This window comes from Panicum hallii, chromosome 3 (genome assembly GCF_002211085.1).
Source record: "Panicum hallii strain FIL2 chromosome 3, PHallii_v3.1, whole genome shotgun sequence".
Taxonomy (NCBI): Eukaryota; Viridiplantae; Streptophyta; class Magnoliopsida; order Poales; family Poaceae; genus Panicum; species Panicum hallii.
Window position 1 is genome coordinate 5,250,105 of NC_038044.1, and position 27,551 is coordinate 5,277,655.

Genomic DNA, 27,551 nt, shown 5'->3' on the forward strand with positions numbered 1-27,551 from the left:
GCGTAACCGTGGAACAATTGTTCCAGTTGTACAATAAAAATTATTCTACATCTCAAAAAATGTTCTAAAAAATTTCATTCAAAATGTTATCAAGTGTGGTCTTGTTTGAAAGTTTTTTTATAAGAAATCTAATGGTAAAATTGAAATTTAATTTAGGTACTTGATTTGGAAGATACGAATATTTTTACTTTAAATCATTGTTTGCATGCGACCCGATGCACGTGTCAGATACGCAAGGTGCTGATAGTCTGATGTTGTAGGTGGGCTAGTAGAATAACTTTATGCCCACTAAAATACTAAAAATTCTTCAACCATATTTCTGCAACCGTTCGTCTCCTACTCACGCGCGCGACTCTGACGGCGTTGTCCGTAACCAAGGCTCACGTCGACCGGCTGCCCTAGAGGTTTTTTTTCCTCTCCCGATCATTCTCTCTCGCCGGTCGACTGATCGACATTTCTTTTGGTTTCTCCGATCTATGATCACTTTGCGCCGGGGCGATCGTCGTCATTTGCGTCCCTCTACTCCGACAACAGCACGGTTGCAATCCTAGACAAAATTAGTTTCAGGATTTTTTTTATTCAGGTCAGCAGACAAGATAGGGTTTGTTCAAGACTCCTGCCGCAAGTGCTTCTCTTCAACCGGCATAGGGAAAACGTTCCCTCAGCATATATTCAGTACAAGTCCATCGTGCTGACAAATTTGCATTCGGATTCTGTCGTCGGTCTCAAAGGAGAAGGGTGTTTGATATATTCTCAAGTATATAACTGTCGGTACATACGGATAGGGGTACCTTCTGCTAGGATGTCTAGACCTTTAGCGTCTCGCTGTCACCTTACAGGAGGGCGCGATGGTGTCGGGCTCCAGCGTGTGCGCCAAGCGCATCGTGGTGGACGCGCGCCACCACATGCTCGACCGCCTATCCTCCATCATCGCCAAAGAGCTACTCAACGGCCAGAAGGCCCTTGTAGCCCACTACGAGGAGATCGGCATCTCCGCCGGCTTAGCCCGCCAGGAAGTCATCTGACAGACTGTCCACCCTAGTGGACACAATGTTTTACAAGCCCACACCCTTGTCCTCTGGAAGGCGAGGCGTACGGTCCGGACCTGGCAGCTGGGACCGTGGTCTCCGGACGTCCCCCCTGAGCTCGTATAGGTCCGGTGCCCCCCGCTTGCCCATGAGGGCAAGGTACCTGGGGATGGCTTCCACGAGCCCGGACCCCCCGGGGGGTCCAGTGCTGCCGCGAGTGGGAGCCAGACCCCAATGGGGCTGTCTCTCCGTCTAGCCTCGGGGGCCCGGACCTCCCTACTTCCTCCGGGAAGGGGTCCGGCGCCGCCACGTGCCACTAAGGTGGTGACTTCTGGGTCGGCCCTGCCACGTGCCCGTGGCAGAAGGCCCTCTGCGGGACGCCAGCCCAACAACCGCATTAAATGCGGGTAAGTGGGCTGCGCGCACCCAAGTCAAAGCATGGTCTGCCCAACTGACATCACGGTAAGCCCGTCTGTTACCGAGACGGCGCGTCACTGTGCTCTGCGCGCGGGCAGACGGCGTGTAGTCCCATCACGGCGCCGCACGCGTAAGTAATGATGGCCTGCTGCAGGAGAGCTGAGGCGTGCGCTGTAACAGTGCGTGCGGAGGCGACGGCGCAGCATGGTGCAGCTTCTACGTCTGTTAGAGGGTCCTGACCCAACAGTGGCAGCACGGCTTCTACTGTTGGGTAACACTGACAACGGTCACTGTGCAGACAAGGCTGCACACGGCCATATCCTGGCTGTAGATACGCATATCAACTTCTCGATCAAGAGGACTACGGAGAGGAGCTGGAAATGAAGATCTCCATATCTCTCATAGAACAGGCTCCTGTTGGCCGGGCCCACCTGTCAGGGTCCCGCACAGTGTAAGCATCTCCCTTGAACTATAAAAGGGAGCGTGCACACGTTAGACACATAAGCACACAGGCTGGCAAGTTTACAAGCTTACAGGATCCAGATTTCTACAATCAATACAACACCAAAGTGGACGTAGGGTATTACGCTCCGGCGGCGCGAACCACTCTAAAATCCTTGTGACTTTCCTGCGTTCATCTGCTCACCGATCAATCGCTCCTAAGTCTCCTCCAAACCCATCCTTAACTAGGATTAGGCGGGTGCATTCCGCCACCCGGCTGGAGATTTCCTCCGACAATGACCGACCATATCAATTCTATAATATTTGGGATCACATATCGTTGAAAACAACGGAACTTTTGTTCTATGCTTGTATCTCAATATATATCAATGCCTTTATCCATGTCCAAATGGACACACTTTAATTTTGTGCCCAGAGGCCGGCTGATTTCCGCCTCGTGGATACAAATGCGTGAAGAAAAGAAAGTATGGTCCGACCTAACCATCTTAGCGTATGTTTGGTTGGGCTTTACAACCTGCTTTTGCTTTTGCAAAAGTCAAAAGCCAACCAAAGGGCTTAAACGCACTAGGTGCTTTTGCCCAAAAGCAGCTTTTACCGTAGTACAAATGCAAAATCACATCTCCCCCTGCTTTTAATGGCTTTTGGGGTAAAAAATTACCCACCTACCACTGGTTATGAAAAAATAGTTCATTCTAATCTTCCCAACCCGTCTGACTCTCGTCCCCATTCCACCCCCGCCTCCCGCCCCACCTCGCCCGCCGCCCCGCCCCACCCCGCCCGTCGCCGCCCCGCGCCCCGCGCCCTGCCCGCCCCCATGCCGCCCCACCCGGCACCGCCCCGCCCCGCCTGCCCTGGCGCCACCCTGCCCTAGCCCGCCCTTGCGCCGCGCCGCCCCACCCCGCCTGCCCCGGCGCCGCCCCGCCCCATCTCGCCGCCCCGCCCCATCCCGATCCGTCGCCGCCCCGCCCCGGCGTCGCCCTGCCCCGCACTAGCACCGCCTTGCCCCGGCATTGCCCTGCCCGCCAGCCCCGGCGCCGCCCAGCCCGAATGCTTTCTCCCAGCCCTGCTGTGCCCGCTCATCCCCTGAACACCGACACATCTTGGCTGCTCCTCCCTGAACAGACAATACCAGCAATATTGTGATGCGATTATTGCAATTTATTGGTGCTGTAAAGATTCATTAGATTTTCGATATGTTAATGGACCAGTAGTACAAAGTTGATGTATGGATTAGCTGCTAATTATTATTTTAGTTTCTTGTAAATGTATTGTATATCTATTCAAGATAAAAAAATAAAGCAATCATTGACATCTTCTTGTATTTAGTAAAAAAATATGATATCGTCAGTCTCGGGGGCACTTCAGACATCTTACCACTCAATAAGAGAATCGGCCGAAAATAATCAGAATTGCCACACACTAAGCTTATGTTGACATATATCATAATTTTATGAGCCATTTACCTTATGTAATTGCTACAGTTCTATTTATGTGAACCATATGGATGAAAACTTAGAAAATTTAATATTTTCCTTTCCAAAAGATACATTTAGAACATATTAGGTTTGTACGAGTATTTTGGTATATAGACAGTCCCAGAAACCTTCAGGGGTATTACAGGTATTTCACCCACAGCACATAGTTTCCCACAGCTCACAACTGCTCTAACCAAATGGTCTTCTACTTTTCCCACAATAGTTTTTTCACAGCAGCTTTTCCACAGCCCACAGCTCACAGCAGCTTTTGCAAAAACCACAGCCCAGCCAAACACACCCTTAATTTTAGAAAGATCCAGGAAAAATGGCTTCCTCTCTCCACTCCTTTTTCTTCTCCCTCCTCTTCCTCCTTTTCTTCGTCCTCTTCTTCATTCATTATTGAAAATTATTGGGGGAGAATTTTTTTAGGGGTGGATGGTGGGGGTGGGGGGGGGGGGGGGAGCTGCATGGGGGTAGGGGGTGCTCCAGCCCCCCTGCCTCCATGCTGGATCCGTCCCTAGTTTGAGTATTGGCAATAATAAAAGAATAATATTCTTACTATAAATAAAAAGTAGATGAGTACTTTATAATTTCTTGATAACTCAGGCTCAACTATTCAACTGTAACCAAGCTTCAGAAGTTAGCAAGGCCATAGTGGAAACAGTTACAGGTTAACATAAAGAAAATCAGCACCTTCCCTCAGTGCAGGGTTCACATCAGATTAGCAGTTTGCATCAAGGGATATATAAAATGCATCTTCCTGACATCTATGATAAATTAATGTGTAACTGAAAAATCAGTATGAAAGAAGTGGATTTTTTATAACTTAGCATAAACATTTCCTGTTCTTGCAGCCTTGCTTTTGGTTTTTTGGTGATTCATATTATTGCCATGGGATTTGGGGGTTTTGGGGGGGGGGGGGGGTGGTGATGGTGCCACTGAACCGACAAAACATCGATTTTCAAAGCAGAATTCAGCACAGGCATTTCTCCATTGGCATATCAACATCGATTTTCACAGAAAATCTGGAGTAACACTTTCTAAATAAGCAAACAAAGTGAACTAAAAATTGAGGCCAGAACACAGAAGGGTGCATGTGAACTTCATGTAATTCACCATTGCCACTCTAACGAAGAAGCAACAGACTGAAATGAAAACCAGTCCACTGCACATTGATAGCCCCAGAGACAGCTACAGGATAACAATGCTAGCAAATGGGTATGCCCACTTCACATTATTAGCCATTCAGGAGAAAGCTACATACATACAGATTGCAAAGCATTCAGTTCAAAGACCAGTCCACTGTACGTTCAGGGTCCACTGATAGCTCCATGTATGGACAGTGACAGGAAAAAAAATGCACAACAGGGCCGGCCAGATGTTAACATGTCAGCATCGTGGACAGTCCACCCACTGTGCGCTCTTGATGACTAATGAGCTAATCATCCAAGCTGAAGGCTATATAATGTAGCAGCAAAACATAATAAGGCTTATGTGCAACAACAGAGATTGTATGATTCATGTACAAATCGAACGCTAGTTTTTCTTTTCTTTTCTTTTAACTGCTACTGCAACAAAGGGATTACACTTGCAACTTCAGAATTGGAAAGCCAGTGTCAGCAGATTATGACACTAAAGGCCTAAATAACTTACATCCTTAGGTACTTAAGTTTAAATGTTTAATGACTACAAGAGCACCCATACTCCTATATCACAGACATTCAACTTAAAGTTCAGACGCATTCTACACGAGCATGGTAAAGAATAATTGATCTAGTTGATACATCTTATATGGACAGAAAAGATAACAAAATAAGGATACTAAACAAATAGATGGAATTATATATGAAAAGATTGGTCCATTTGAAATTCACTGACTCCTAAGAACCTCGTATCTTTTACTAAGTCCTCCCATCATTCAATCTAATCACAACAGGAGTAGATGCACAAAACATCAGTTTTTTTTTCTGACCTAATAAAGAAGTGCATGAAAGATGTGAAAATGTGAGAATTATTACCTTGCAATAGGAAGTTGCACATCTTAGAAGAGAACTTGTATAGTTGGGTTGAATCTTAAGGGCTTCCTTGCAATCATGAATATACTGCTCATCTGCCCCCATTGCCTCTTACAGTAGAGGACGGGATTTTGCATGATGATGCTTAAACCCTTCACTATATGGTGGGCAGGCTTCTCCATATTTTCCAGATTTAAAGAGCTCGGTAGTCAAAGAGCAACCTTTCCAGAATCCATCTATCTGGCACTTTCTACTGAAGAACATGCTGAAATTGCGGTATCATATTCCCTTAATGTGGTTTTCTAATTGCCCATGTTGCGTGCATCAAGATATCCCCCCACTCCAAGTGCTTCTCCACTGTTTCTAATTTGTGTAACTCGGGTTCAGACTACAAGTGAGGTGAGGAGATCTGCTCAGGGCATCCGCATACCAACAAATTGTCCTAGCCTACATACAATTCAGAAACGTAAGACCAAGAAATTTATGCAGAAGAAACAAACATTGATAAACATAGTGAGACATATCCACACTAGCACCATTCTGAACCCTCTAACCAAAAGTTGCAAACTAAGCTAACAAACATCAACCACACTCATCCCGCATTATCTCACTAAGCAAAGCGCCATCTCTAAGTGTGATTCTTTTAGTTACCTACAAAATTACAATGCAGATTTGACATCTCAGTCTACTATTCTCTTGGTCCCTCATGACACAGCCATATGAAAGTGGTCCCCGAATCTTTGGTCGTTAGGCGTGTGTCTAGAGGAAAGCATCCCATGGACGTATAAGAAAGCAATTGCATGCAAGCAACACATCAGAAAATACAAGAAAGGACTTTTACGCAACACAAATCACCTTATCCGCAGTGACACGAGGTCCTGGTGCGCGCGGCTGTACGACGGGTCTAGCCGGAGCCCGGACCCCGGAGGGCCTCCTCGCACTCCCCGACGGCTTCGCCGAGACGACCGAACCCGGTAAGGCGCGGCGGCACGGATGCTGCGGCACGCAGCGCTGTCGAGGCACACGGCGGGCGCGCAGTCGTACAGCCGCAGCGCGTCCTCGAAGCAGACTTTCTCGTGCTGCTCGTTCCACCTCGGCAGTTGAAGCGACACCGACGCCGACGGCAACGACGCCGCAACGCCCGAGGATGACGCTTCCGTGTCCGTAGCTAGTTCCCCGTGCCGGAGCCGAGCACGTCGCGGCGAGCGGCGCGGGGCGGGGGCGTGGACGAAGGCGGCCGGGCCAGAGGGCAAATGTTGCCCGCCGGGAGCGCGCCGGTGAGAATTGACGTGGCTGCGCTCGAGCCGGCGCTGCCATTCGCGCGGAACGCGGAGATGACGGCCGGCATTCTCGGCGCCGATCCAGACGGTCCGAAGGAAATGCTCAAGCTCGGGTTGGGGACACCCGAGCGCGGGAGCGGTGGCAGAGGCGAGAGGCGCGGGTGCGAGCCAGGCTTGTCCTGCATCCTGTCGGCGGCGAGGGCGTCGGAAAGGGAGACCCGCTCTCTGCGGGGCATTTCGCCGATCATCTCGCGGGCGAGTCGGCTAGACTGCCAACAGTGGATGGGAGGACTGGGGCATGGAGATCTGGAGAGTGTGGATGCGGTGGTTAAGGCAGGAGAGAGACGGGTGATCCTGCAGGATGCAATGTCGCCAGTTAATGGTTCGACTTGTCTAGGTGACAGGACCGGCCACCAGGGATGGAAGCGCCGCTGTCGTTGAGCCCCGGCGTGAGAGTTCCGGCGGCACGCCGCCGTCGTCCTCGCCGACGGTGTGCCACAGCCCGTCCCTGAGGCACCCAGCCTGCCACGCCACGCCATTTATGGTTAAGGCTTGGAATATTCTCTGCAATTTTGTATGCATATGCATAAGCAATTAGACGATTTAATAAGTTGAACCTGGCTTGCGAGGCAAACTGGTTGTCTAAAATTTTCATCGAGATAATAAGAAGCTCCCTTGGAGCTTATTCGATTTTCTTTTTCCAAGAGAGGAAATCGAATAGAGATTGTCGAAAAAAGTCCACGATCCTCTAAAATTTTCCATCACACCTGTTTGCCCATCAAAAGGGGTACTCATTGATAGGATTTCTTCTATTCTTTAAATTGGCGCGGTGAAAATTGTTGTAGTCTGCGACTCTCTTGGTAGCACTAGATAGTATGTTTCCTAAATCTTCTTCATGTTGCTTTCTTTTAGTCCTTATGTTGTGTAATAGACTAATAGTGATGTTTCCTTGAGGTTGGTGTTGCTGAGGGTGAATGAGTCTACAGCCTCTACATGATCGTGATGTCGTTCGTAGAGGCTTGTTGAAGGCTGAGTTTTAGATGCTTCTGTTCAATCCTTTTCAGATCTTTACCACCACCACCATCACTTGGTTACTCGCATGGATTGATCACGCTTGTCCACAACCCTATGTCCTTATGAGCTGCAACCATGTGTTTTGGGAGGATGTTTTTGTTAGTCGTTTACTGCCTAGGCAGGCGTCTAGCAGCACATCATCTATTTTTCAGACCTTTTAGCCAAGCCTCAAGCCATGATATTTTTTTTGTCACTTTTAAGACACAGATCACACAAAAAGGCAAACTATTTGATAGGAAACCTCTTGTACTTGTCAATTCTTCCATTGCAAAGTGGACCTACGAGGTCAGTGTCAAGCTAGAATACATATGGGAAACAGTGATTAATACAAATAATTTTCGTGAAAATTAGTTTATTGATGAAGAACTCATAAATTCATTGGCCAGTCCTAGACCATCCACGAGGCCGCCTTAATTATCAAATCAACCAAGAATATGACGTTGCTGTCACCGGTGGGGAAGATCCCATGGCATCTGCAGGCGTATAATCTAATCGAGGGAATCGTATCTGCAGTGAAGGAAGTAAAACGAGACAACAACATGCCATCCATCTGAGATGAGCACTCACTCGTGTTAGTTGGAGCTCACCCATCACCCCAGGAATTCTCCCATCTTATTCTATCCCCCGTCTGTCTGTTGATCTGTTCCTCCCGTACCATCATACTCTTCCTTGGCACACATGATCCACACCTGCTCCCGACTGAAACCGAGCCGTATCGATCGACGGGTGGATCGGATTGGGTTGCTTCAGCGTCGGAAAGCGTCACGGCGTCCGCTTTACTTCAGGTTTACTGCGGCGCTACGTGACGCGAGCTCGCGAGCTCGGTCGCTCAACCTTGGCAGCCGGCAGTAGTGCTGGGGAAGTAAAGATGCGTGGACGTGGCGGCGTGAACGTTTGCAGGCGAAGCAAGTGAGGTGAGCTGCGGCGGGGGCAGGCGCGGCGGGCGTGGGGGCGACCGACCGTCGGAAGGTGGCTGCGATCGACCCGCCAACCGCCCCACGCCGCGCACGCACTCGCACAGCACACGCCTCTAGAAATTCCAAAACGAGCACGGCCGGGCACGAGGCCGCCCTGCCAGTGCCGGTCCCTCCCTCGCTCGGCTGGTGCTGGCCTGGATCCTCCTCCACTCCACGCCGCGCCGCGCCGTAATCTCTCTGCTGCTCTCGCGTCTCGCCTCGTCGTCTCGTCAGTGGTGGCGGTGGTGGTGGAGTGCAGATCCGCCCACCCGTACGCGGATTGCCTTTCGTCTTCGCCCATTGCTGTTGGTAAGTAAGCAAAAAGATCCTCGCTTGCTTTTCTTGGATGGATTCCGTTCCTTGTTCCTGGAGCTGCTCTTGTTTCCCATTCAGATCCAAATCTCCCTCTCATCCTCTCCATTCAGACTGGAGAGTGATGTGGATTTGTGAGCTGCGTGTACCCATGGTTTGATTAGTTTCTTCTTCCTCTTCTCCGGCGCTCAAGATCGACGCCAGCAGGACTTGTTGCGGGTTCGACTGAGCCAGCCACTGGGCCACGCAGATTTAGGATGGCTAGCACCCGCCACCATTGCTGAGCTTCTCCAGTAAAGACTGGATTTTTCTCGCCGCCCCAACCTGTAAGTGCCTCACTGACAGCTTCGCTTTCTCGCGCGCCATCTACTTCTGCGATTTTCGATGGTCCTTTAGAGGGAAATTGTTCGTAGCGCTTTACGGCGAACAGCAGTTTTGGCTGTTTCTTCAACCGAGCCAAGTAGAGGGGATCTCTTGGCCGGGTCAAATTTGTACTGTAAACCGACAATGTCTGCTACTGTAAATGCTCCACCTTTTAATGTTTTAAGGATTGTTGGTGAGGTATAATAATTTGTTTGGTCTAGGCGGAAATTTGACTTTAATAATCTGGCTGCTTCGGTTGATGTTTTCGGTTGTGGAAATGCAATCGCTTAAAATTAATAAGGGCTTGTCACCCCTCTGAATATGCGTGGAGACTTCGGAAAGGACTTTTGGTTGGTCTTCTTCTTGGCGGTTACAATGTAGCTTTCTCCTGATTAGTATGTCAGCATTATTACATGTTCAAGGAACAGTTGCAGCAACGCCTTCACTAGGACTGGCTCAGCCTATACCGGGGTTGTAATCTTGTTAATTGTTATCTTTCGCAGAAAGTAGTTATTTCCATTTGTTTGTGACATGTTCTTATCCTCCACTTGCAGGTGCTTGATGTTCAAAACATGTCATCAAACTCCAGTCTAACCGAATCTCTACATGAGAAAACAATTGTCTTTGGCCTCAAACTATGGGTCGTGATTGGGATTGCTGTTGGAGCGTCCCTCTTGGGTATTCTTCTCATTCTTCTTATATGCCTCACCATTCAGAGCTGTATCAGGAGGTCACGCAAGCCACTCCATGACCACCCAATGACCCAGATACCTCCTCCATGCAAAGATATCAAGGAAGTGAGTAATGATTTTGTTGTACATGATGGGCTTCTACTCACTATTCAAAATGAGCCTGAGCCTGGTGACCCGGTCGATAGAGATGCAATTCAGTTGGCTCAGGAGGAAAAGTTGAAAAAAGGAGAAGAGAACAATCTTTCTGGTTCTTTCCACATTACGGATGGCTGTGATGGAATTCAGATTGTTTCCGTTGATGAACAATCTTCAACACATGCTACTGTCGACTCTGCGCCATTAGCGGGCTTACCTGAATTTTCTTATCTTGGTTGGGGCCATTGGTTCACCCTTAGAGATCTAGAACTTGCAACCAACCGTTTTGCAAAGGATAATGTGATTGGTGAGGGTGGATATGGTGTTGTGTATCGTGGCAGATTATCAAATGGCACCCCAGTTGCTGTCAAGAAAATCCTTAACAATCTGTGAGTTTTTCTATAGCAGTTTTGGACTTATGCAGTGGCAGTCCATGCCTTTACCCTTTTGCCTTCTTCCTTATAATAATATGACTGCTTGTTATGTGCAGAGGGCAAGCTGAGAGAGAATTCAGGGTGGAAGTTGAAGCAATTGGCCATGTCCGTCACAAGAATTTGGTCCGCCTTTTGGGTTACTGTGTTGAGGGTACTCAAAGGTAAGAACACGGAGACATCATTGACATCTTTTGCTAAAATAGGATTTCCTATGTATTGGTTCTTTTGATAATAAAAGGAAAGGGAAGTCATAACAGGAATTACTTGATGTGTATATGCAAACAGGATGCTTGTGTATGAGTATGTTAATAATGGGAATCTCGAAAGTTGGCTTCATGGGGAATTGTCCCAGTACAGCTCTCTCACATGGTTGGCTCGCATGAAAATTCTTTTGGGCACTGCAAAGGCGTGAGTAACTCCTTGACTGAATATGATCTGATTTATTGATTATTTTTGGTTCAGAAATGCAATTTTTGCATCATTTTCCCACTCTCAAGATTGTACGAAGTGTGAACTGACTAGATTTGTACTATTTAAGCCTAAGGCTAACAAATTGTTCGATCTGCTTGATACACACGTTTCAATTGTCACAGCCTCTTGATTAGTTACTATTCTTACTAGTCACTAGATATCATCATCAATACTACTGTGACCAAAAATAAGTTTGACTCGGATCAGCTCTGATTAGATGAAAGGCTGAGACTACGAATGTTTGAAGCAGTCCTTGTCTGCCTCGTAGCTCGCATCATCTTTTACGGGACCATCTTATGATTCTTATCATTTTATGGGACCATATTATGATTTGCATCATGATTACATTAACCATTTCTGTTTTTGTTTGGAATAACACAGCCATCCTCTGTTTGGTCATGATATAACCTATTTTCTTAGCTATTCTGTCACTGGTTGTAAGAACATAAAATTGATATATCTGCAGCCTTGCTTACTTACATGAGGCAATCGAACCAAAAGTTGTGCACCGTGACATCAAGTCCAGCAATATCTTGATTGACGACGAGTTTAATGCCAAAATATCGGACTTCGGTTTGGCGAAGATGCTTGGTGCTGGTAAAAGTCATATTGCTACACGAGTTATGGGTACCTTTGGGTAAGTTTTTTATGCCTTGTATATTTGAGGCACTTTCGCTTTGTATATTCATCAAATCTTTTCCATTGTAGTTTTAGAAAATTGTTGCTACTACTCATTACTTTTACTCAACACTTGTTTTATTCCTTTTACAGCTATGTTGCACCTGAATATGCTAACAGTGGACTTCTGAATGAAAAGAGTGATGTCTATAGCTTTGGGGTTGTTCTGTTGGAAGCTATTACAGGTAGAGATCCAATTGACTATGAGCGTCCTCCAAATGAGGTAACACTTGTCAAATATCTTTTTCCATCTTCAGCCTCCTTGTTGGCTATTTATCTTCTATGAATTGGCATTATCTTAATTGCTGCAGCAAATGTTAACTATTCAATGCTAACAGCATAGAAGGTTTAGTAACATCTCTTATCAAACAAGACTGTCTGCGCATAGATCTCGATTGTTAGTGTTTCCTTTTTAGGAGAACTTGATGCAGCAGAATGTGCAACAACCAAAACTCAAAAAGATAAATAGCCAACCCCTGGGGGTGCTGAAGTAGACAAATGAGTTTTGAATCATGGTTATAAGGCTTAGCAAGAAAACATTCGGAAGTTACATTTCATTAAAATGTCAGCTGATCAGCAGCTTTATGGAGTCAATGTGGATGGATTGATGCCACCTAAACTTATACTGCTATCTTGTTTCTCCAATTTATAATTCCTTTTCTGCTGCTTGTTACTTTCATAAAGCATAATAGCTACTGTACTTTGAGTTTAGGGGCACTTCTCAGCACAATGATGTGGTTCATATTGGCAAATGCATATGGAACCTTTTCTGCCTACAAGCATACTTCAATTTTTGTACAAAAGTTGCATGTAGATTTTTCAGTGTAATAAAAATAGCATACAACTAGAATCACTCATAAATTACTGAAGAAAATAAGGTGTCAATTGATAATTTTGCAAACTATTTTATTGTTTAGCCTGTCCATGTTCTAATCCACTGCTGCTCACCTGTAGGTAAACCTAGTTGACTGGCTTAAAATGATGGTTGCTAACAGACGTTCTGAAGAAGTGGTAGATCCAAACCTGGAAAGAAAACCTTCAACAAAGGAGCTAAAACGTGCTCTTTTGACAGCCCTGCGGTGTATCGATTTGAATGCTGAGAAGAGACCTAGCATGGATCAGGTGGTCCGGATGTTGGATTCTAACGAACCCATACCTCAAGAGGTATGAATTTATTCATTTAATTCCGTGTATAACTTTCATGGTCTAGGTTTATTGTTCATGCCTCACTATGTGTTGGTGATGAACAAAATTTTGCACAAAACTAGAATGCTGCTTTGGCACAATTATCTTATTTGGTTATTGTATAGACATGTTAAATCAGCCTTAATTGAACATTGACACTTAGCATTTACCTAGTGAATGGCTGTGTTTTTCTAATTAGTGTTGTATACAAGAGTAACACTAGTCTATTGGATTTGCAGGAAAGAAGACACCGACAGAACCGAACCCCTGAGAGTTCAGAAACCGAGCCATTGAGGGGCAAGAACAACAGTGGCAGGAGTGATGCCCCTGAGCATGAAGCAAGGCCACCACGACCTAAGAGTCGAACATTTTCGTCCAAATGAGGGAAACAAGAAATGAAAAGAAAAGGGAAGGTATACTAGGATATGATATAGGCAACTGGAGTGCTGCATGCAAAACACACATTGTGGGAAGCAGGAAATTACGATACATGACCAATTGATGAATTTTTCATTCTTGGCTGCAATGGTTGATAATACATTTTTGTGTTCCTTGACACATGTACAGTGGTGTGTGATAGTTGAAGGGTGTATAGTACTAGTAGTTTGTAAAAACTTAAAAAGAAGAATGCTTTCCTACCAAAAAAGGAAAAGGAAAAAAAAAGATAGGCGAGTGTGGTGGTCAGTTACAGGAACTGTTGTGAGGTTGCTGGTATGAACTACAAAGTGCGAGAGGAGATCAGTGTGACCCTGGATATTGTTTGTATTGTATCGTTTACTCGAAGAGTATAAAGAGAAGAAAGAAGAAATGGCTTCATTTCCTGAGCTGCTTGTGGATGATTGCTGCTCTCTGTCTCCGTGTCGATGAATGGTCCTGAACCTGGTTCAGTCACTATTGCAGAAGCCCCATCACCATATTAATCATACTGAATGGTAATCATGTTTGGGAATTGTGTTGGGTTAATGTCATGGATCTATCATGGCACCTGCAATGTGAGAAGATAATCGCAGAAGGGGAAAAAAAGGATTTGCTGAGAGAAGGCCATGCTATCATGCCTTCACCAAATAAACTCTTTTTCAATCATCATACTGCATCTCAAGATCATGTGCTATATAAATTCAGCAAACAAAATCGTGTACATAATCTACCCGGATACTGCTCATTAGTGAAAAAAGACAAGATTTGCATTAGCCTATTGCGCCAAGTCTAGAATGGATGGGTAGGCGTAAAGGCCATTCAGCCAGCCATTGGCGATGTACTTGTAGGCGGCCTCTGTCAAGTGGATGCCGTCCCAGTGCACATACGCGGACGGGTCGCCGCAGACGGTTGCGCCAGGTGACCCACAGGCTGCCTCAGGGCTGTAGTTGTACGGCCCGCCCCCGCCGCAGCACGCCCGGAGAGGCCCCTCGCTGAACCCTGCATACCAAGCCACTCCAACAGTTAACAGCTACCTTACACAAGGCCTTTTTTAGAACAAGGATCATGTGGGCTGAAGTCTGAAGGTGGATACAACGCAGCTGTAACTTAGACCTCAAGTTTGACCTTACAAAAAGCTAGTAATTTGTTGGTGGAAATCGATAAAAATCGCTACTGCTTGCATGGTCCTCCTCGTCCTCGATCAACAGGCATGAAGAATCTTTTTCTTTTTCACCATCATACCTAGGCACGTTTTTCATTAAAAGTAAGGCACGAAGAATCTTCTTATACCAAATATCAGTACGTACTATTAATTACCAGATGATCCTTCCATTTCGCAGCCGGCACTCAGCACACGTATATGTACGGATTGGCGTACCTTAAGATTCCAAAAATTTCGAAGATCGCAAAACTCTTGGAACCACATTAAGCGCTCATTGCTTTAGATACCATCATGTTTGACTTCGCTGGTTTATCTATACAAGTATATATATCTACACGCATATATATGTGTATGTGTGTGTGTACATTGCCTTTATGAACATTGGTCAGATCTCACGTGCATTGCCATAATGTTTCAACGATGCTTGGTTTAGTTTAATTTGATGCTGACTCTACACGTCTAACAGCCTAGGGAAACTGAAACTGTTCCAGGCGAAGGATCAACGACGAAACAACAGTGACATGTCAGAGCAAAACTAGAAAGGAGCGAGAAATGCGATAGCCGCCGGCGTTTCGGACCACTCACCGAACTTGGTGGGCCGCCGGACGAGCCGCGCCACCGGGCGGTAGAAGTCGGCGTAGACGAGCTTGGCAGCCGGGTACTTGGCGCGCATGTGCGCCACCGCCTCCCGCAGCATCCAGTTGTGGTACTGCGCCAGGCCGTTGAGCCGCCGCAGGCACCCCGTCCGGTGGTCGTACTCGTGCTCCGCCGCCGTCGCGTTCCCCGCCGCGCCGTACTTGGCCAGCGCCATCGGCAGGCACCCCGCCGGCAGCGTCCCCGACACCACCACGTACCTCGCTCCCTCCTCCACAAGCCTCTGCACACAAAAAGAACTCTTCGATTTTTTTACAACAACCTTACCTGGGAACTCGAACGAATCATGCGAGCGAGAGCGAGCTCATCTCTCTCGACAAGAACGGCGTGAATCGCGATGTGCCTGTGATCCGAGGGAGGAATGCGTACCTCGACGCCTCTGCAGATGGCTTTCACGACCTCCGGGACGAGGGACTTGGCCTCCTGGAGGCTCTTGCCGCCGGCGAGGAAGTAGCCGTAGTCGTTGCTCCCGAGCTCGCCGACCACGAACAGCGACCTCGCCACCAGGCGCTCCCCGCACCCCGCGGCCGCGGCAGTGGAGTTGCACAGCGACCGCCTGAGCCTGCGGAACCACCCGATCTGCACGCGCAGGGAGCTCCGGAACGGCGGCACGCTGGCCGCGTTGTGCCGGAGGAAGAACCCCACGTCCAGCGCCGTGCCGCCGACGATGGCGAAGTTCGCGCCGTGGCTGAGGTCCTGCGGCTGCCGCGAGAGGAACGGCGCCACGAGAGGAAGCTCCAGCGCCTCCGCTGCGCGCGTGCCAATGCAAGAGCAAACAACAATGGCGCCGGTGGGGATCAACCTTTGCGCTGGACATGTACAAGAAGGGACTGCTCGAGATTCTACGATGCGTGTGCGTACCGATGAAGTCGATGATGAGGCGGCCGTCGGACGGGCGCCCGGTGGGGCGGCGGAAGAAAGTCTCGCCGTAGGGGGAGTGGTTGAAGGCGACGGCGGGGAGGCCGGCGCACTGGCGGACGAAATTGCCGGTGTCCGCGTAGGAGTTGCCGAAGCTGAAGATGGAGTTGAACCGTGGAGGCGTGCCGGCGGCGGCGGCGACAGCTGTGCAATGTAGGAGGGATGAGAGGGCGATGACGGCGAGCGGCAGCACCATCGGTAGTGGCTCCATGAGTGACAGTGACACACAATGGAGAGGGAGTGTAAGTGACGGGTCAATTTGCTTGCGCCGCGGCGTTCAGTGTGGGAAGATATGTGGTCACTAATCCGAGGAACTCTGACTAGCAAATGTTGTGACCAGACTAGTAATGCTCAGAAAATTGCTAAACCTCACACGAGTGTTATGAGCATCTTTCAGCATCTGAATTTTGGTAGCCATTTATTTTTAAAAATTAATAAAATTTATGGTACCCTGTATCAAGATATGTGTTTTGAAGACTTTGCAGCACCTGATTTTTATTTTCATGTCACAGTTTATATAGGATCTGCGGTTAATTTAATAAAGCAGTCGGATTTTTCAAAAAGTACAATTGCGTGCTCGGTGTTTAGGGAAATTTTGGGTGATTTTTCGCCGATTTCTATGTGCAGGCTGGCGTGCCACAGCGAGAGTGTAAAGGGCTGTTTGGAGTGCTGCCCCATCCGCCACGACGCGCCACACTTTTTCCACCGCAGGTGTGGCGACCGTTTTGAGCGCCATAGGCACGCCACCAAACAGCCCATACATTCATCCGTTCCTTTTGTGCTTTTGTCTTTGCTGGTTTGCTGTGTTCACTTCTGACTTGAATTGCTTGGATGTTAGGATCCATTTCAAAAACAAGGGCCTGCTGCGGAAGACGCAGATGATTGTGGCCCAAGCAAGGTTGGCAACGCCCATCTCCATGTAGCCCATAACGGAAATCAGTTGAGTTCTGTAGGCCTGCATGATGGCTCATCCTCCGCATCCACTCACGGGTAAGTTACATTAGTTTGAAGCCCAAGTCGACCCACTTCATTCACAGAAGCCCAATGCCCCCTGGTCTGATCGACTGACTACTGATCCTAAACAAGAATTTCGCGTGGAACGAAGCCATCCCATCCGTCCGGCTCGCAGCGACGCACGCCCATTTAACGCGGCCGCGGCCCGCGGGAACGGCGAGTCGGCGACTCCGCAGACGGCAGACTGCAGGCAGCCGCCCGCACACGTGACGGCTTGTCTCGGGGCGGCGCCGCGCACATGCGCCGCGCTGGCCCTCGGGCGCGGGCGGCGAAGCAGCGCACGGCGTCCCTTCCCACTTCCCAGGCCGCCACCGCACCACACCACACCACCTGCGCGGCAAGGGTACGGCGTACCAGCGCGGTGACTTTCTCGCCGGCACGGCCTGCCCAGCTCTCGGCAGCGGAGTGATGGCGCATCTCATTCTCATCTGGACTCGTCAACTTGTGGGTCTGGTGTTACCGCCGTGGTGGTCAAGCGATTACGGCAAAAGCGGCGATGATTCTGGCGTGGTTACGCCCCCAAAAGCGCTTTTCCAGTGCGGCTTCGCTCGCATCGCGTCACCTCTGCGTGCCCCGGTCTGCTGGTACTCTGCTGGGATCTGGGCCCTTGGCATATGTGCGTTGCTTGTTGCCGCAGCAGCCTTGTCTCTTTCTCTCAATCTCCTACGCCTCCGCGTGCGGTTTCGTTGCCTGCTAGTAGGCTGATTCCGTGAGCAATCTTGGAGGGATCGCATCGTGTATCGGTCACGCACGGGCGCCTGGCGCCTGGCGCCGAAAGCTCTCGAGTCTTGTCCTCGCCTCGACCGCCGCCGACCTCTCGAGCTTCGAGTTCGAGGAGCAGTTCTTGTTTGTGCATCATCCGGATCTCGATGGAACACATGGATCAAAGGTGCAAGCTCGTTTATCAGTAGCAAGTCACCGAAACGCTCGTTTCTCCCGTTGCTCTCTATGCCCGGCAGCAACACCACACCAAAAACCGCTCGCTCGATTCGACGGTCAGAGAAACAAGCACGTGATGATAAAGAACGAGAAAACAGAAAAAAAAAACTAATCGATCGACTTCACTTATCCCCAATATACATGAACAAATGGAATGCGCCCACTCACGTCCGTTATATTAGCTCTCCATCCTCCACACAGTTCACTCACTATCTCTTGCAGGCAGCAAGCACACTCGCACGCAGAGTCACATGACACGCTACCACCAGGATGGATGATCATCAGATCATCAGTCGACCATGTCCTCGCGTACGACGGTCGCGAGCGGCGGGTGCGCGTAGGGTCCCTTAAGCCAGGTGTTGGCGATGAAGCGGTAGGGCGCCTCCGTGAGGTGGATGCCGTCCCAGCTCACGTGCGCGTCGGGGTCCTCGCACGTCGTCGACCCGGGCAGACCGCAGGAGGCGCTCATGTTGTAGTTGTACGGCCCGCCGCCGCCGCAGCACGCGCGGAGGGCGCCGCGCTTGTACCCTGCACCCACCGTTTGTTCACACTCAGGATCAGCATCAATCAGACACAACAACTCGCAGTTCGTTTCACCAATTAGAACAACACAGGATCGACGACAGGCAGTTCGTGCTGGCGGTCAGGACAGCAGCGCCGAGCTGGCGCTGGCCATGGGAGCAGCGATGGAGAGAGCAAGCAGTCGATGCGGCGTACGGAACAGGCTGTGCCAGTGCCAGGCAAGAACCCCTCCCTGTCCCTGCCGGTATGGTATGGCAGGTGAGCTCCCATTCGATCACGCCGATGTTGGCCTGCCTACCCCTGACTACACCACCGGCCGTATCGCGGGATCCGGACCGGAGCCGAGCCATCACTCCCCCTCGCCCCTGGCCTACTACTCCCACCACCACTGGCTGGCTGCCGATCGAGTACCGACCTGCCCCCGTCGCGAGATCGATCCCCCGCCTGTCGCGGAGGAGCAGCATCAAATCGACGGGCTCCTGTGCTCCTGGGCTCTGTTTGGTTGGCTACCAAACCAAACAAGCATGCCAAGGACGGGGCCGCAGCGCGCGGCACCACCCCTTGGCTGGTGACTGCTCGGAAACCAACACCTCCATAAAGGCGCCCACTGCTCTGCTCGTGCCAGAGCAGAAGCAGAACAGAGAGCTGTGCCGATAGATATTCGTATTCCCCTCCCTCTCCTTCTCTCTACTGTTGCAGCCTGCCTGCTGCCATGAACTGAGAACCAAACCAAGAAGCGAGCGAGAAGACAACTGACCGTAGAGGTGCGGCGTGCGCGCGAACTGGATGTAGGGCGTGTAGTAGTCGGCGTAGACGACGCGCGCCTCGGGGCGGCGGCGCTGCAGCCGGTCGAGGGCGATCCGGAGCATGGCGTTGTGGTAGAGCGCGACGCTGTTGTACTTCTTGAGGCATCCCGTGCGGGGGTCGTACTCGGACCGGTCCTCGGAGGGGTACATGGTGAGCGTGATGGGGATGCACCCGGCGGGGAGGTTCCCCGGCACCACCACGTGCCGGGCGCCCTCGTCCAGGAGCCGCTCGATGCCGCGCACCAGGGAGGACACCACGGCGGGCACCATCGTCTTCACCTTCTCAAGGGACCAGTCCGCCTTCCACGCGAAGCTGTAGTCGTTGCCGCCGAACTCGCCGAACACGAACAGGGACTTGGAGAAGAAGGCGCGGCACTCTGTAGTGCATTCGTGGCGGGTTGTCAGGTTTCGAATCGATCACCGTCAGAAAAGCCGGAGCAGAGGAGGGAGGAGGAAGGAGGAGGCTCGTATCGTACCCTGCGGGTCCGAGCAGATGGTCTGCTTGACCTCTTCGAACCACTGCAGCTGCACGTTCATGGAGGTGTTGAAGGGCGGGATGCTCCACACGTTGTTGTCCTTGAAGTACTTGAGGTCCAGCGCCGTCGCGCCCATCACCGCGAAGTTGGCGCCCTGGCTGAAGTTGGTGCCCTTGTTCGCAGACGGAGGGAGAAGAGGGAGACCGAACGCCTCGGCTGCCGGATGCACCATCGGACGGATCGAAATCAAATCAAACCGAGTTTATCGAACTGATCGACTCGATCAATCGACCGGTCAACCAATCAAAGACGGACAAATACTCAACTCACCCAGGAAGTCGATGACGAGGCGGCCGTTGGAGCAGCGCGCGTACGGCGGCGGGAACTTGGGCATGTTGGGCAGCTTGCCGGAGTTGATGATCACGAAGTTGCCCGTGTCGGAGAAGGAGTCGCCGAAGCTGAAGATGGCATTGTAGTACTGCGGCAGGGGCTCGGCGGACGCCGACAAGCACCACAGCAGGACACCCACCAGGCACGCCGCCGCCGGGAAGGAGAAGCCCCTCCTCCTGCTCGCTGCTGCCATGGCCACGAGGACCGCACCTCACCCGGCCAATGAGAAACCAGCAGTGGTGTGGAAGGAAGAGGAAGAGAAGCGGGCGGCGGAAAGCGGGCGGGCACGGCGGGGAGGGGGCTGCAGCTGCTACACTACACCACGCTGCTTAGGGGATTGGGGATCGCATTGTTATATAGCAGGGGCACATGGATTACACCTTGCAAAGGGTGCTGGTAATTATGTCTCTGTTTGGTTGCTTATGGGGGCCCTTTTTCTATTTCTTCTTTTTTCATCTCTCTCTCTCTCTCTCTCTCTCTCTCTCTCTCTCTCTCTCTCTCTCTCTCTCCAGTCTAGACCCTTTGATTTGATTTGATTTGTTTTTGGGTGGCCTATGGTGGCTGGGCTCTGAACTGTAACGGATCATGGTGGACGGATTGATGGTGATGAGGAATGGAAGGTTTGTTTGGGTGACTTTGATGGGGTGGTAGCAGCTGGAGAGTAGTAGTGGGCGCTGGACTGGACATGCCACACATGCCTTGCTTGGTGACTCTGTGCAGGGCCTCCTGCGTCATCTCACCTGGGGCCAACCCGAATGAATTACTATCCACGATCCATTTATCCTGTGCTGATAGCAATCAGCTAGCCGTTGAGGTGAATGTCAGAACGGTTGGGGAAAGAGGCATAAATAAATAAAAATGACAAGGATTATATGTAAATCCAAATAAAAATGCGTGAGGAGATCAGATGGTGGCAGCAATGGAATTTACACACACACACACACATCTTTAGAAAAGAAGAATATGCGCAAAGTGAATTTCCGCACACCCTGTGTGTTGATCGGGACCTGGGTCCAAGGAAAAAGAAAAAACTCAAATGACCTGACTGTAACACGGCTTGCGCAAACAGGTTAGTTGGTAACCCGTACTTGCAATGGTGCCTATTTAGTGGCAGTCCCATGATTTGGTGTATACTAGCTAATGCGGAGAGAGTAGCTGTCTCTCGCGCTAAGAATGGAAGTGTTTGATCTCTTTAAGTGTTAGTTGTGCCTCATCTCATCTGTTGCGATCTAAACAAACGGAGCGGTAGATTTTCTCTTTACAGCAGGTTTGTTTATTTTAATGCATGAATTTCGCTACTATGCATTTTGTTGTTTCGGCTTGCCACCCGGTCCAAGCAAGACCTTGATGAGGCTGTTGAGCCGTACTATTTCTGAGTATAGTCAAAGGGAAGCAAGGTGGCATCGATCCTACATGCATACTCGATCAGCACAACTAGTAGAGGCGCGGCACTAACTAAGGTCTAAGGTAGACACGACGACGACGACGCTAGCATAGCATGCATGTTCCCCCAGATATCCGCGAGAAAGCATATAGCAGCTCAGCCTGAAGATCCGATTCGGCCGGCACCATCGCGTAAACGGAGCTAGCAGCAGCGCCACCACGGCCTGCACAAGCCAACAAACACAAGAGCACAAGGCTGCTGCGTGCATCCGTTCCGGCCGCTTTTCCCCTGTGGTCTCGGCGCTTTTCCTGCCGGAGTCAGGCCGGGAGCGCGGCGGCCACCACGGCTCGCCGGCCGGCCTGCCGGGGAGATTCCGGTTGGTGGAAGCGGACAAGGGAGGGGGGGGGGGGGGGGGGCACGCAAAGGTGACCGCGCGCGGCGCGTATGATTCCGGCGGGGCCGTGCCGCCGTCCTCCCGGCCCAACCCAACGGCTCGCTAACCGCAACTTGGCGTGAGGTCGCTGCAGCCGGGAGGGAATATGTATGGTTAGCTGGGGTTATTCTGTTTGCTGCTGATCGGACGATGACGGAGTGACGAGGACCGCCATGTGCGGCGCACTGGAGACGGGAGAGTGGAGGGCGAGCGAGTGGATTGCGATCGGAACGTTGGTGGTGTCAGGTACGGTGAACCTTTAGTAAACCTAGCTCGCTGGAACTGGACCTAGGTGACCAATGAGCTTAATCTGACATGATGCAGTCAATTCATCACCGATCAAATTAAACTATCGGATCAATTGAACACCGATCGATCTGCAGCCAGCTAGTATATATCGAACTGGAAAAAAAAATGAGGGACAAAAATAAAGTTCGACGCCACACCGACTACCATTTCCTTCCTAATCACTTGCAACTCGCATCGCCCCCTAGAGGCTAGCTCTCGGTTCCCGCGCGCGGACACCACCGCACTGATCGCCGCTAGCCCCGCATTCCGTGGCGATTGATTGTTTATTTATCGCAGCACCGGGGAGGTGATCGAGCTTGCTCTCGCGAGGGTGGCAGGGGCGGCGTGTAAGAATCTGCGGAGTCTTTGGATGCTTCCCAAAGAAATTGTTCTTTTTTAGGAGTACCTTCTTCAGTTCTACTTTCTGGATCGGGGCAGGGGGTCGGTTTTGCCCAGATGAAACTCGTTGTTTATAGGCTGTTGACCTCGCATTGCATAGGTAGGCTACGGCGCTACGGCGTAGGGTTCCGTAGCTCCTCCGCTCAAATGGATCGGAGGCTGATCCAGGCTCTCGAATGGTGCAGTAGCATCCACAAACAGGAACTCAAAGGTTCATCCGGATTGCTCACATTCTCCACCACTTCGCTGTCCATCCTCGATGGGTACTCTGTTCGGTGTTCACTGAACCTGACGTGCTTCATTTCAACACGGTTTCACTCCCTGCAGCGGCTGTCTCGCGCTGCTCGAACATTGACGGATGGGGTGCGCGCTGGAGCTGGAGCGTGCCCACTCCGTCCCCGGATGCACGGCGAGCCCGGAGGAGTGGTGGTGGTGGTGGTGGGCAGCCGCCGCAACTTGCGTTCCGGCCGTTTTGTGCGCCATGTATCTGTTGCTATCGCAATCAAAAGCGAGCATGTGCCTCCTCACTCTCTATGTCTACATACCTCTATATCCAACTGCGCACCAACGTTCTTTTTCTTTAGGTTTTTTTTTTAAAAAGGCCTCTTACTTTCCGTTCTGGAAAACTTGGCTTTCTTGAGCTATCCAGACCGGGGATTCGATCCGTCAGAGTTCTACTTTATCCATGTGTTTATATAATTCCATTCGTGTTTCAAAGATATTTGTCAAATGATGATGATGATATATTGTACTAGAAATTGATGGCCAAAGTACACATGTAATTTTTTTTTAAAAAAATCGATTAGGGAATGGAGAGAGTACACTAAAATGACTGAGGTAGTATACGAGTAGTACTATGTTTCTTTCTAGGGAAAACAAAAGGCTGAACCCTGTTCCACAGAATGACAAGTTGACAAGTTGATCGATGACGATGGCCGCATGAGGCTCGAGGCCAATATATAGGTGGAAGCTTTTGTTCTTAGCTGCTCATGATGTCCTCCTCCTCCTCCGCGAGCGGAGCGTACGCGATTCATTCTCGAAGGGGGAAAGGTGGTGGCTAATGATGCGACTCCTTGGCCCTCGCTAACTAACACCCATGATGATGATAAGGTTAAGTGCGTCGTCGCGGTAACACACGCAAAAGGCATCGGAGGAAAAGGTGGTGGTGGTGGCCAGCAGCGGCTAAAGTTGGGACGGGTGATGAAAAGGCGCCAACCACCGTGGTCACTGGTGATAGCGGAGGGGTAGACCACTGTGGCCTCTCTTCCTGTCTTCCGCATCATAGTCTTTCAGTTGAAGAAAGCTTTAACGGTAAAGTCTCTCGGTCGATCTGCAACACAAAGCCGATACGGCGATGCATACACGCTGCCATCCATAAAACACAAAACCTTTTTCGTTGCCATGACGCAGAGAATTGAAACAGTGCTAACCAAACATCATCCTATTTAAATCAAGAGAATTATTATAGGTTAGCAAGACTTTCCCGTCCTGTCCTGGCCGTGGTCATTGGTGCTGCTGCTGCTACTCATTAGCTGTAATCATGGGACCAACCAACCAACCAAACGCCCCGAAAGGAAGCGACGCTGATGATGCTCCGCTCTCGCAGCGGCGCACTCGGATGGATCACCGATTTGGACGTGCGCTGAAATCAAGCGCGCCGCATTGGCCGATCCCGGAGCAGCAGCGGAGGTTGCCCGATGGGGGGGGGATGCCATGAATCCATGACGGTTCCGGCCGGCCGTCTGGTGAAGCCACTGACGGGCAGTTACTGCGCTTTGCGTTCTGCGCTTGTCAGTTGGGCAGTTGCATATGTACAGGCATGCTCTAGTTCTATTGGAGGTGGAGCACTCCGACATGCAAAGCATGGCCGCATGGGTGAGAGCTGCCCCACGCGGCCACGCACCCACCACAGCCCGCTCCAAACGCCCAACCGATTCCCGTGCAACGAAGTGACACGAGGTAGGAGAAAGTTCCAAAACGGGAGCCGTGCAGAGATTCCTAGTGTCAGAGCTTCGGACACCCGCCCGATGCAACACGCGTTGCGCGTCCTGCTCATAAGCCGGGGCTGGCCCGGCCGCAACCACCACCGTGCAAGTGAGGCGCGCGAGCGGCAGGCTCGAACGGAAGAAAGCCGCGAAAGGCGCGGCACGAACATGAAGGGCGCAGTACGCGCGGGGCCGTCTTGGCGCCTGGCGCGGCAGCGCAGCACAGGCAGCCAGGCAGGGGATTCCTCCCGTACGTCAACGCGTGCCAGCTCGGCGTCGCGGCGTGCGGGTGGTCCCGAGCTCGGTCGGCGTGTACGCGATCGGCAAACAGATCAGTCGGGTGATCTGGCCAGATCCCCCGAAGCAGCGGCAGGTTGGCGATCCAGCAGCTCGCGTACGTGCGAGGAGCGATCTGGCCAGGGGACTAGCTCCCTGGCACAGTCAGGCGCGCACGTACACTGCAGGCTTCAACTAGCTAGCTCGCGCTGCGGCGGCCTCGCCAGCTCTGCACGTACCGCTGCTGGACTGGTGTGTTCTGGTCTGATCCCCCTGGCGTGGCGAATCTCCTCTCTGTTCTTCTTTCCCTTCTTTTCTTTGATTGGGAGAGGGGGACGGGACACTGCGGGTGGTGGCTAGCCAACGGCCCTGCCGGCCGGCCGGCAGGGGCAGAGCGGCATGGCGACCACCTGGGCTTGGCCGCCCTGCCCGTGCCCCGCTTGCCACCGTGAGGTCATCAAATCAAATACATGCCCCCCGCGGGAAAAGATGCCTGTGCTGCGGAAACGTATTCCGTGAGCTGCAACCTGGGTGGGCGGCACGCGGGCTGTGGAATGATGGGAGCGCGACGCGGAAGCGGTGAGCCCCCCTGGTCGGGTCGGCCAGGCCGCCGTCGTGCCCGTGCCTGCGGTGCAAAAGGTTGGCTGCCCGGCCGCGCGCCCATGGACCAGCCAGCCGGCCCCGCCGCTGAGGCTGACAAGCTTGCAAGCGCAACGCCGCAGCCCGGGGCTACTAAAACTGCCGCGAGTGTACATCAAGATCTGTTACGCACTTCTGTAGATCTCTGCCGCCTAACAATCACGGCTAGTATGAACAGTGTACAGTACACCGCGGCATGCATCCAAGTGTACCGTACCCAGCCCTGAATTAGTGAGTTGTACACGATCCACACTCCCACGGACCCAGAACCTAACGGTTGTTTTCTGTCAAATCGAGCCGGCTCTCTTCTCTGCTACGTCCAGACCAAGTTTTGGCACTGACAGACGCACGAGCACGCCCTTCTAGTAGCTTGTTTCCCTGCCAAAAAAATAAAAAAGAGGCAACGTCAACATGCTGCTCCCAATTTTGATGCGATTGGAAGAGCAGGGAAGCTCGCAACCATGACAGCGGTTGCATTGCATTGGTCGACTAGCTACCAGGTTTAGTTTAGTGCCCCCAAGAAATTCGATCGATCCCCGCTGCCCGCTGTTTCCAGTTAAGCGGTGGTGGTGGGGATCATATCATGGTAAGAGCCACAGGGTAAGTAAACCGATGCTAAGCTTGGGCTTGGACCTTAATTGGAGGGCGATCTGATCTCCTGTCCCGGCCGCGCTGACTCTCAATTATTATCGCGAGAGATTCCTTCCTGGATGCACGATGATGCCTGCACCTTATTACTCATCACAGGACTACAAAAGAAGTAGCCCTTGCATCCTGGCTTTCTCCACAATTGTAAATTAATTTTATTATTAGTGGTCAGGGGGCCATGGCAAACAAGGATAATCAAAGCGTCGAACTCCAGCTCATGAGCATCGATCTCTGATCCAACAAAATGGAGTCAAAGCACTCGGCTTTGTGGTAAGCACGTCGCTAGCCACTCTGATGGAACGAAAAAGTTCTAAATCCCAGCTATATAAGATGGTTTAAATTTGTGTACATAGAGATTCAAACCGTAGAGATTCAAACCGTAGCTGCCAGCTCCACTCTATAACGAACGAGGTTGGCTAGAGTAACCTCAGTGCTTGGCATGTTGGTTCATGGCTGCATTGACAACAGCAGGTTGACATTTCATCGCACATAGTATGCCTGAAACTCTCCTCCTTCCTACCTCTATCGAATCCAGATAAACTTTTGACTATTTTCTGAAGCTATCTGCACCTGTCACTCCTGAACAACACTACATTTTTTTTCTCTGGTCCAAGGAGAACACTCCTGCAACTCCGTTTACACTTTCTACATGTAAAGACAGTAGACCGAGTCGATTAAGCTGCTTTACCTTTTCTTCTCCAAAGGACGCAGCATTGCTGCTTGTGAACTGTGATTAACTTTTGACCACCACGAGTTAATCACAGAAAGGGCGTTCAGTTTTGCATGTACGTGGTGCAGAGCTGTCTATTACTACTGTACACCTACTACATGTTTGGCACCAACTACCAAACTAGAATACACAGTACTTATCGCAGTGGCCACTCACACGTACACACATGGCTGTGCATGTACAGTAGTCTACAACGAGTATTTGTACACACTCTCGGTACCAGCATGACCTGCGCAGAACTGCAGTCTGCACTGCAGTGACAAGATTGGGATTCAGGACACGCAGGGGGGGGCCCGTCTGAATCGCTGGATATCTATACCGAGCTGCCCTGAACCGGCCTTGTCCTGCCGCTCTGCTCATCACCAACCGATGGTCCCTTTTGACCTTTTCACTGTTCGGTCCCAAACAGCTGCGCTCGTGCATGCCATGCTAGAGAATCTAATTTACCTTCGCTTCTACGCAACTCCAGCCCAACGGCCATGATCATTCCAAGG

General features: G+C 50.8%; 3 protein-coding genes across 4 annotated transcripts; 1 reads left to right on the top strand and 2 right to left on the bottom strand.

Moving 5' to 3' along the window:
- Nucleotides 1–8,340: 8,340 nt before the first annotated feature.
- On the top strand, nt 8,341–13,798 carry LOC112888040 (probable receptor-like protein kinase At5g18500). Of its 2 annotated transcripts, none has more exons than XM_025954373.1 (9): nt 8,341–9,016; nt 9,101–9,345; nt 9,937–10,598; nt 10,700–10,804; nt 10,929–11,051; nt 11,581–11,751; nt 11,886–12,015; nt 12,747–12,956; nt 13,217–13,798. In XM_025954373.1, exons 3-9 carry the CDS (start codon nt 9,955–9,957, stop codon nt 13,358–13,360), a joined length of 1,527 nt encoding a protein of 508 aa, XP_025810158.1. In that variant the 5' UTR covers nt 8,341–9,016; nt 9,101–9,345; nt 9,937–9,954; the 3' UTR covers nt 13,361–13,798. The 2 variants fall into 2 exon arrangements, with proteins under 2 accessions (XP_025810158.1, XP_025810157.1); XM_025954372.1 differs by having other exon boundaries at nt 9,213–9,345.
- A 306-nt stretch (nt 13,799–14,104) lies between these two features.
- LOC112888042 (GDSL esterase/lipase At5g45910-like) lies at nt 14,105–16,416 on the bottom strand. Its single transcript, XM_025954376.1, has 4 exons — nt 16,072–16,416; nt 15,580–15,959; nt 15,142–15,433; nt 14,105–14,393 (listed from the first exon to the last, which is right to left on the bottom strand). Exons 1-4 carry the CDS (start codon nt 16,337–16,339, stop codon nt 14,170–14,172), a joined length of 1,164 nt encoding a protein of 387 aa, XP_025810161.1. The 5' UTR covers nt 16,340–16,416; the 3' UTR covers nt 14,105–14,169.
- Nucleotides 16,417–18,176: 1,760 nt separating this feature from the next.
- On the bottom strand, nt 18,177–20,619 carry LOC112888043 (GDSL esterase/lipase At5g45910-like). Its single transcript, XM_025954377.1, has 4 exons — nt 20,216–20,619; nt 19,886–20,101; nt 19,361–19,786; nt 18,177–18,609 (listed from the first exon to the last, which is right to left on the bottom strand). Exons 1-4 carry the CDS (start codon nt 20,466–20,468, stop codon nt 18,371–18,373), a joined length of 1,134 nt encoding a protein of 377 aa, XP_025810162.1. The 5' UTR covers nt 20,469–20,619; the 3' UTR covers nt 18,177–18,370.
- Between the last annotated feature and the right edge of the window lie 6,932 nt (nt 20,620–27,551).